This window comes from Benincasa hispida, chromosome 2 (assembly GCF_027475165.1).
Source record: "Benincasa hispida cultivar pf3 chromosome 2, pf3_genome.v1.1, whole genome shotgun sequence".
Lineage (NCBI taxonomy): Eukaryota > Viridiplantae > Streptophyta > Magnoliopsida > Cucurbitales > Cucurbitaceae > Benincasa > Benincasa hispida.
Genome location: NC_143479.1, coordinates 56065407 through 56075771, shown reverse-complemented (window position 1 = coordinate 56075771; position 10365 = coordinate 56065407). Strand labels below are relative to the sequence as shown.

The 10365-nt window shown below is 33.4% G+C and overlaps 1 protein-coding gene across 1 annotated transcript; it reads left to right on the top strand.

Annotated features, from left to right (window-relative positions):
* Positions 1–392: 392 nt before the first annotated feature.
* Positions 393–5253, top strand: LOC120071713 (putative pectinesterase 63). Its single transcript, XM_039024093.2, has 4 exons — positions 393–1164; positions 3574–3780; positions 4490–4728; positions 4822–5253. The coding sequence occupies exons 1-4, from the start codon at positions 628–630 to the stop codon at positions 5012–5014; spliced, it is 1176 nt and encodes a 391-aa protein (XP_038880021.2). The 5' UTR covers positions 393–627; the 3' UTR covers positions 5015–5253.
* Positions 5254–10365: the final 5112 nt, after the last annotated feature.

Sequence of the window (10365 nt, the reverse complement as noted above, 5' to 3'; positions counted from 1 at the left end):
ACTTCATTATTTTTTTATAATTTTACTCTCCAATAACTCTTAAAAATAATTGTTTTTAACATCTTGAAAAGAAAATTTTCATTTAATAAATTGAAATTGAATTTTATTATTAATCCAATACATGAAAACAATGAAATCAAATATTTACATATTAACATTTTACTTTTTTATAGATTAAAAATTTAAACAAATGATCGAGTAACCCGAGTTAACCAAACCCAAATATTTCATAATTAGGTTGGATTGAATTTATTTTTGAATGAATATTATTTAGATTGAAGAAATTTCTAACCCGGGATCTAAAAATTCTCCTTCAATCCAACTTAACCCATCCTGACCTTGCTTTCAAAATTTTCGAGCTATAAACCTAACCTTATTAACCCTCTTCCAAAACACTTTTTAATTTTTTTTTTGGCCAATTTCCTCCAAACACCCCGACTCCCTAAAAAAGAATACCCATCCTCTCAACACCAAAAATTACCAAACACGTATTGACTTTAAATAAAAATCCTATTTTCCCGTTTTACCCCTCTCGTTTATAAAATTCTACAATCTACTACAACACTCTCACCCCCTATTTCATCCAACCCCAATAAACGCCACACAAGGGGATTTTCTTTCGGGAGAATGTCTCGGCCGACCGTTGCTTCATCTTCTCCGGCGGCGGTGGCGGTCTCATTGGCGCTCTTCCAACTCATCATCCTAATTATTTTGTCCGCAGTCGTCGAAGCTCGCACAAAGATGATTCCGGCAGATGCATCGAAGCTCGACCAATGGATCGCACACAATATGAAAGAATACGAGGAACGTAAGGCGAACGAAACCGGAATCAAGGCGCTGGACCGGCGCCTGGCGAAGGCGGAGGACCATGTCCGACTAATCACCGTTAGAAAAGACGGACGAGGAAATTTCACGACGATCACCAAAGCGATCGAGAGCATTCCGTCTGGAAATCGGCGGCGAGTGGTGGTGTGGATCGGCGGGGGAGTTTACAGAGAGAAGATTACGATTGAAGCTTCCAAGCCGTTCGTGACGCTGTATGGACAGAAAGGAAGACGGCCGGTGATAACGTTCGACGGTACGGCGTCGGAATTCGGTACCGTTAAGAGCGCGACGGTGGCGGTGGAATCGGATTATTTCGTTGCCGTCAATCTTGCGTTTGTGGTGTGTTTTTCTCATTTCTTCTTCTTCTTGTTTTCATTTTTGTGGGGTAAGTTTTGTAAATAATGATAATTATGGGGGCTATAAGTTTTGGTAACGTATGATGTGCATGAGTTTTCATTTTTTTTTTCCTTAAAATTTAAATTTTACGGAAAAAATTCATGCATTCACTCATCATCAAAATTATTCCATACTCATGACATTCCTCATGTGTACAAAACATGATTTTTCACGTTGAAATCTTGGCTTTTTCTTGCATCTATTGCATGTCTCATAATAACTATGGGATATAAATTCACGAGCTACTAGGCCCGTTCAGATAATGATTTCAATTTAATTTTCTGTTTTTGAAATTTTTTTTTTGTTGTTTTCTCCACATTTTTTAACCATAGTTTTTACAAAGAAACACTTTTACTCTAGCCAAATTCTAAAAACACAAAATAAGTTTTTGAAAATTATAGTCCCCTTTGATAATAATTTGATTTTTTTTTAATTTTTGAAAATTAATAATTTATAAACATTATTTCCACCTCCAATTTTTTTTTTTTTTTTTTTTTTTACAATTATTTAAAAAACCAAGTCAAAGTTTGAAAACTAACAAAAATAGCTTTTAAAAACTTGTTTTTATTTTTAGAATTTGGCTAAAAATTCAACCATTCGACTTGAAAGATGCAATTGGAGAGCTTAATTTTAAAAAACCAAAAACAAATAACGAAATAGTTACCAAACGAGACCTATATATATAAATATATTTGTTTTCAAACTTTGGCTAGAAAGATCCCAAAACATAAAAACTGGTAAAGGTAGGTATTATAAGCTTAATTTTGATTAAACTTTATAAGCTTAATGGTAAAAAATGAAGAGAAAATAGGTTTGATTTTGGTTTATGGTTTGAAGAAAGTTTAGAATTTAGTCCCTATGGTTTTACAAGATAAATTTTGTTATAATATTTTGATAAAACATCATAAATAGTATCTATGATTTGGTAAAATCCTCATAGAAATAACTTATGAGGGTTTTATTATATCATAGAGACTAAATTTGAACTATAAACCATAAGAACTAAATACTAATTTTTTCCAAACTATAGGGACCAACTCTGCAATTTTGATAAACTTGATATATTATTTTTAGGTTAAATTACAAATTTGTTCCTATGGTTTGAAAAAAAAATTAGAATTTAGTCCTTATGATTTGATAAAAACCTCACAAATAGCCCCTATAGCAGGAACTATTTGTGAGGGTTTTATCAAATCATATAGACTATTTATGAGGTTTTATCAAATCATATAGACTATTTATGAGATTTTATCAAACCATAAAGACTAAATTCAAACTTTTAATACCATAAGGACTAAATTCTAACTTTTTTTCTAACCATAGGGACTAAATTTATAATTTAACTTAGTTTTTATCATCTATTTTTTTTAGTACACAATAGGAGTGGGGAGATTCGAATCACATACTTTTTTGGTCGTCAACACATTTGTATGTCAATTGAATTATGTTTACTTTGGCTTTATCATCTATTTCTAGATTATATACGAAGGGGATGGGTTGAGATTCAAATTTTCTGACATTAAAAGGAATTAGTTACTCATGTGGTTAGGGTTGATACCAATCCTAACATGTTTACGTGTGATGACCTTATAAACAAAGATTAGATCATATAGGTATATTACAAGGTGAGAAATTTACCAACTAGCTGTGGTTCAAAGAAGAGAACGGAATTGAATTAAAGTTGGCTTCATACCATTAAAAGCATGCCACGAGTTTGGTGCAAACTCTTTTAGTATCTGGCAAAGGTCATGTCTTAAAATTGGAAAAAATATATGTGTATAGAAGAGGTAATTAAAAGAAGGATTTTATATGGGAAATGATTTGGTGGAAACTATTTCCATACAAACTTCTCATTTACTACCTAACAAAAAAAAAAAAAAAATAATCACCTAACTTTTCTGAAAAAGCCAAAATTTCTTTTCATGTGACGTGAACTGCACGCACAAGATAGGTGCAGTCCAGTTAGCACCCAAGTTTTGTTCATTTTTATTGTCAAATCACACCCATAATTATTGAGAAAAGTAATTCGTTGTATCTTCGCCCTCTCTAGATGTTCTCTTTTTGGAGTTCATCGTTTTTGGGTTTTATTCTCTTTTTTATCATCTTTTTAAACTGAAAATCTATTTAGACTTCTTAGAACTTGATACAATATTAGATAAACATAAGTTTCTATCTTAAAAGCAAAAAGCACCAGAAGAAATAGCCTATATATCATATAAATATTATGAGGTCCTTGTAACTTTAACATTATATTATTATAGAAATGAGATGGTGATTACTCATTAATAAAATAAAAAAAGTTGGTTATATTGATTAAGAAATGAAGTTTGGTTGTAAAATTTTGTTGTGCAGAATTCAGCTCCAATGCCCGAATTAGGAGGAACAGGAGGACAAGCAGTGGCAATGAGGATATCTGGGGATAAGGCAGCATTCCATGAGTGTCATTTCATAGGCTTTCAAGATACTTTATGCGATGACAGAGGCAGACATTTTTTCAAGGATTGTTACATCCAAGGCACTGTGGACTTCATTTTTGGAAACGGCAAATCTCTTTACTTGGTATGGTACATCTCTTTATACTTTGAAATAAATCAAAATCTGCTAAAGTATTTGTAAACTTATGTGACATAATACTTAGTGATAAATTAATAGAAATTTGGACGAAGAATTAAATCAACTTTAGGAGAAGAGAAACATCCCGATTGATAAGAATCTTGAGTTCATGACAATTTAAGTTATGTTTGATAACCATTTAATTTTTGGTTTTTTGTTTTTGAAAATTAGGTTTATGAACATTATTTTCACTTCTAAATTTCTTACTCTATTATCTATTTTTATCAATGTTTTAAAATACTAAGCCAAAGATTTTAAAAAATTAAAAAAGTAGTTTTTTAAAAATTTATTTTATTTTTAGAATTTGGCCAATAATTCAACTCTCGTACTTAAAAAAGATGTAAATCATGGTAAAAAATTGAAAGGAAATATGCTTAATTTTCAAAGATAAAAAACAAAAAACGTAATGGTTAGGACCTTAACTGAAAATTTGTTCCATCGTTTTTGATGTATGAGAAAAAAACATCTCAAATCAGTAGTTATTAAGGGATATGCATGTTCCTTACTAAGTTTTTTCGTACGGAAAATGATACGACAATACCTAAACATTGAAGACTAAAACATATATTTAGCTGCGAGATCGTCTCTATTTCAGTCTCTGTTTCAAAGAAAAGGTAATAGCAATGATCATTTCATTCATATCTGTGTGTAACAGAAAACCATAATAAACTCAGTGGCAGAAGGCACGGGAGTAATCACAGCTCAAGCAAGGGAAGAAGCCACAGATGACAGTGGTTTCACATTTGCATATTGCAACATCACAGGAACAGGAAACACTTATTTGGGAAGAGCTTGGAAAGAGAGAACTCGTGTAGTTTTTGCTTACACATACATGGGAACTCTCATCAACACAGAAGGATGGTCTGACAAAATGCATGGAAGCCAACCTAGAAAGTAAGCAAAAGAAAATCACACATGATCTTATGATATATATTCTAATGAGTCGACTAATTATTACTTTAATGTTCGAATAATGTATGAATACAGGAGTATGTACTACGGTGAGTACAAATGCATGGGACCTGGGGCGACCCCCTCGGGTCGAGTGAAGTATGCTAGAATACTCTCGGACGAAGAAGCGAAGGCGTTTTTGAGTATGACTTATATCCACGGAAACAAATGGCTTCTACCACCACCAAATCTCTCCCTCTTCCACTCTAGGTCCAATGTCTTCCATTAAAAATGAATCAAAATTGCTTGAATGAAATGCTGCATATGTGTGGCCAAAACCATAAAGTAACTATAGTGAAAATTAGAAAAGCAAGGCCTAGCTAGCTAGGCTGCTGTGCCTAGAAACTTTATCCCACATATTTCCCCATTTAAATGTACTTCTCTCTCTCACATAGAAATAATCCCATTTTTTTTGTCCTAAGTTTGAGTTGATTGTTGTACCAAACTGATCAACTTTTTTTTTTCTTTCCTCTGCCTTGAGCTTTTCTCTTTCTCTCTTGGTTGCTCTAGTAAGCTCTCACATGTTATATTGCCAAGGGTAGTTTTGGAAAGGAAAAGTACATGATCATGGATGAACCTTGCCCGCACACATTTGTACTTGGCTATGATGTTCTTTCTAACTCTTTTTTTCTTCCAACACTAAGAATTGTGTATGGTGAAATTTTGAAATACAAGCTAATGTGTTTGCTATTAAATCTAACATTACTGTCCTTTGTATTAGAATGCCTTGAGTTAATTATCTGGGATTTCAAACGACCAACAATTTAGAGAAATACGGTATATAAACTCTCTAATTCTCGATGCATCTAATCTATAATTTACATTATTTTCTTTAGTAGTAAATTGTTCTTTCTCTATCTGTGGACGTAACTAACATACTGTTAGTAAATTACGTAAATCTTTGTATCGATTATCTACTGTTTAGACTCAAATTTCATAACACTTTGGTATATTTGACTGGAGCGGAACATTTGAATCTTCGAAAACTACGAGAATTGTTCTATCGATAGTACTTGCGAGAACATTGCCCTCTCTGCAGCAACTTGGGCCACAAAATTCTCCCTTTTTGTTTATTATCCTCATTCTTGTATTGCCTTAAACTGAGACTTGTTCAATGTTACTCGTCTCGTCCGAGACACTTTATACATACATGTTCCTTTATAAAGTATATTTTTTCCAGAAAAAAATCAATATAATCAGAAAGTGAATCTGTCAAACTTTTGCAAAACTCATTCATAAGAGGTTAAATTATATATAATTTAAAAAGGCTAAATTATAAAGACATTTTTGAACTTTGCAGTTATGTTTCATAATACCCGTTCTTTAAAATATTGTAATATTATCTTTGAACTTTTCATAAAAGTTTCAAGATTAGTGTTAGAGTAAAAATTTATTAGAATATTAGACAAAAATGATTTTATCGTCTTTAGGCGCATAAAAGCTTCACTAGAAATGGTTCTTTATATTTTTAATAGTTTTATCATATCATATATTTATCATTTGATTACAAGTTACTCTAATATCTCTACTGTCATCGTTAGTATTAGAAAATCTATCAAATTTTTAGCAACTCACACTAGTTTAGATATATATATATATCTGTAATCTTTCCTATCGAAATGCCCCTACAATTGTTATGATATATAATCTGAAAAAATTATAAAAATTCATAATGCAAATGATATACTAAAGTGACTTTAGTCCAAGAAGAGTCATAAAAATCCATCAAAAGTATGATTATTATTATTCTATTTTGAAAAAAATGATAGGATGTTTCTTCACTCAATATACAAATAACGAAAAGCAACTGACAAGGAATGTAACAACAAAATTACTAACAACAAGTAAACAAGTAAAGACACACAAAAGTTGGTAAACCAGTTCGACAATAATCCACCTACGTTCGAGGGGCACCGTGTCTAGGAAAGATAATCCACTAATATTAAAGAGTCAAGCAATTATAACATGGTACTTATCTGTAATATACCAACTACTATAGTGGCTCACGTCGAGCTCAACTCCGAAGTCACCTTGGCTCCCCCTAGACATAAGACTCTCTCTCAGTTATACTTAGGCTCTCTCTAAGTGTGATAAAATTAGTGACGAAAGATACTCCTCTTAACTTGATTATCTTTCTTGTGACTCAGTGAACTCCCTTCACATGAGAACTTAGGTCCCCTAGTCTTGGGGACTCCCTTCTCAATTTGTAACACCTTAGGCTCCCCATAATGCTTGAGAAATCCTTCCCGTTGATTGAAGTTTTAGGCTCCCCTTAAGATCGAGAATCCATTCTCTTCAATAATGCCTTAGGCTCTTACTAAAATAGAATAAGCTTCACGTTCTTGAATGATTCACACAATGGATACGCACAACGGAACAAAGATCAAATCAACATGAAGAACAAGTCGGCCAACAAGAATAAATCTGCTCCTCACAATAAGCAAATGTGGCGACCCTAAATGAGGGCAAAAATTCTATTTTTAAAAATGTGGCCAAATAAGGAAAGAATTTTCAGAAAAATATTTTCCTTTTTGTCAAAATAAGATCCACCATAAATAAGAAAAATATCAATCAAAATACTTCTACTGAGATTTCCCAAATTAGAAAATAAAAATATTCCGCATATAAATTCCAAATAAGGAAAGAAAAATATTATGCAGAAAATAGCAGTGTCTACGAGTTAAGACTTAATTTTTAACAACTGCAACACTACTAGAAATCGCCTTAGAAAAATATAAAGACAATTAACAAATCTTCAATAAGCTCCCCTTGGGCTAATATTTTTTAAGGAAAAATATTTAAAAACCAACCAACAAAATAATGGATGTTCGAAATACAGTCGAAACATCATTAGTAACAACAAGAAGATTAGAAGTCTTTACAACAGAAAATAAACAAACAACAAACAAGGTCAATTTGCAGCTAACCACAAAACCAAGTGACAACAAACAACCAAACAATCATCACCAAAACCAACAAAGCCAAGAGCTAAATTAGAACAAGCTTAACAAGCTCCCTCCATATCAATACAACACCATTAATTCTCTCCCTTTCTGGCTAAAAAAAGATCAAGCACGCCTTTAGGAAGAAGAAGCCCCTACACTTCTAGACAGTACAACCCGCATTACCTGTAACACCCCATCAATTTCAAACTTTCTTTTCTGTGGTCTTTGCATCAAGACCTCAATGTCTCGAGACTCATTAAATAACACTTGCAGAACACTATTGCCAAAAGAAGATTCAATGAAAGCTCAGTTGGGGCCATCAACAGGAGAGGCATGACAGTAGTGTCAATATCAGGAACATGGTGTCATTGCAGGAGCTTGGGATGGATGATAAAGTGACTGGGTGGTGAGCCAGTGGGATTAGTAAAAGAGAGAAAATAAGGTTTCTGGGACTGAAGAATGTCACAAATCAAACGCAAATAATAAATAGGCAAATGAAAGGCTTTGAACCCAATGTGCCGCTTAATTTGATTCAACACAAAAGCACTATAGTTGAATTGAGACCTAGTTCCAATATGATAGATCAATGTAGCAAGAGAAACAGAGAGGCTAAACTTGAGATGATGCCCCCCCCCCCCCCCCCCCCCCCCCCCCCCCCCCCCCCCCCCCCCCTGTTAATTCAAACCTCTTAAAGATGGGTGTTGTTCAGTCACATTCTCTGACACATTTCTATGAAGAACTAATCAATAATTGTAGGAGATATAACAAAAGGATGACATCTGATATGGACTTTCTAAAAGTCAGAACTGGTTGGATCAGCAAAATCAGAGGTCAAGTTCACAACAAATTCTCGAACCAGTTGGGGATAATAAGGCCTCAAACTCAACATTTTCCTTCAACCCTAACATCAAGCAACAATTCCATAAGGTCTAGACACTCTTGAAGACGCTTTGAAAATTCTTTTTCATTGACAATATTTTTCTTCAATATATATTTTCACAAACTAGCACTCTCCTCGATATGGAAAAACACTCCATCTCAGGGAATAAGAGAACATAGATCCGATAACCTACTTTTCCTTGCCTTTAGCTATTGCATAAGCGACACAAACATTACTATAGTCTTATTGTCATTGCTACTCCATAGACCCCAGTTAAAATTCTCCTTAGGAGACGTTTTCAGAATCATTTTTGGATTCTACGAACTCCAACAGAGTGTTAGCACGTGCTTGGTTGAGGGCGGATTTTCTACACTTCTATTAGTATTGCAACGTTGCGACATAAATTCTTTAAAATTGACCCAACTGCTCATTTTTCAAGGGGATGATTGAACACGATTTGGAAGCAGAATTCTCACCATTCTCTAATATTTTCTCCACATCTCTTCTTCCTTACTCAATTTAGACTTTGGTAGACTGTTATTTGGTTGATTCAAGGATGTATCAAGGCTAAGGTACTATTGTCTAGCTCGGAATTTAGGATTTATATCTTAATTTATTTGCTCATGTGGTTATGAGCAACAGTGGTATGTAATTTTAATTGTTTACTAAATTTTCTCCTTGATCTTATTAATTTGGTGAATGTGTTTGAAATAATCTAACAAATTTATCAAGCATGTTTAATTCACAGTTATAGGTTTACACCTAATTCGTAATTTTTAGGTTCTTAGATCACCAAGTAACGGAAGTTAAGTTAGAGTTGTGTATTAATTTGGCTTTTTCAATCGAATAACATTCGTCTATCTAATTTAGGAGAAATTCACATTGAATACCTAATTAGGTTGTTCCTAATTATTTTGTTCGGCTTAGCAATTGCCCTAGATCTTAAGGCCAATTAGTTTGCATGTTTAGGAGGCTTTTTCCCTAAGCCCAAAAACCAATTTGATTAATTGGACTTCCTTCTAGCTTTTCTAGAAGAGATTGACTAAATTAAAACTGATTGAAATTACGAGGCACTTGTTTGATTAATCGATGATTGAGTAGCAAACTAGGAATAAATTCGATCTACCCGGAGGTAGGCTTTATGCTAGCTCTAAAAAAGAGCTATTATTCTTAGTTTAATTTAGGATTTTATGTATTTATTGTATTATTTTGTAGGTATCATGCACCGAGGAGGTAGAACTAAGAAATTAGAGTCAAGTGAGATTGATTTGAGCAGTCAGGCTTCAAAAAAGTGAAAATTACGAAACTGCCACTGCACTGTCACAGCGTTGCAATGCTCTACCCTGACACTCTAAGGAAGAATGTGTAGCGTTGCAATGCTCCGAAGATGCACAACGCCAGTGTTGCAATACTGCGATTTTTCCTATGAATATATCTCTTCGGCACTAGATCAAAATATGTTGAATTTGGGAGGCCAATTTGATGGAGGCCGAAGTAAAACTTGACCCTTCATCCATTCCCTTCAATTTTCAGTATCTTTAGGTTAGTCTTGCTTTTTATTTTGGGTTATAATCAATGGAACGGATGTATATCTCAGATTTTTCGATGAATTGAGAGGTAAATTCTATCTAGTTTCTTTGAGCAAGAGCCCTATGTTTAAATTCTTGAAGGTTTCCCAATTAATTTAACTGCAATCTTGTGAATTCTTTGGTTGGATTTGTTTTAATCTTAATGGAGTTTCGATAACTTCTTCTG

Coding starts and splice junctions, on each gene's coding strand:
- LOC120071713 (XM_039024093.2), top strand. CDS start 628: ATGTCTCGGCCGACCGTTGCTTCATCTTCTCCGGCGGCGGTGGCGGTC. Junction 3,781..4,489: donor ACGGCAAATCTCTTTACTTG/GTATGGTACATC, acceptor TGTGTGTAACAG/AAAACCATAATAAACTCAGT. Junction 4,729..4,821: donor CATGGAAGCCAACCTAGAAA/GTAAGCAAAAGA, acceptor GTATGAATACAG/GAGTATGTACTACGGTGAGT.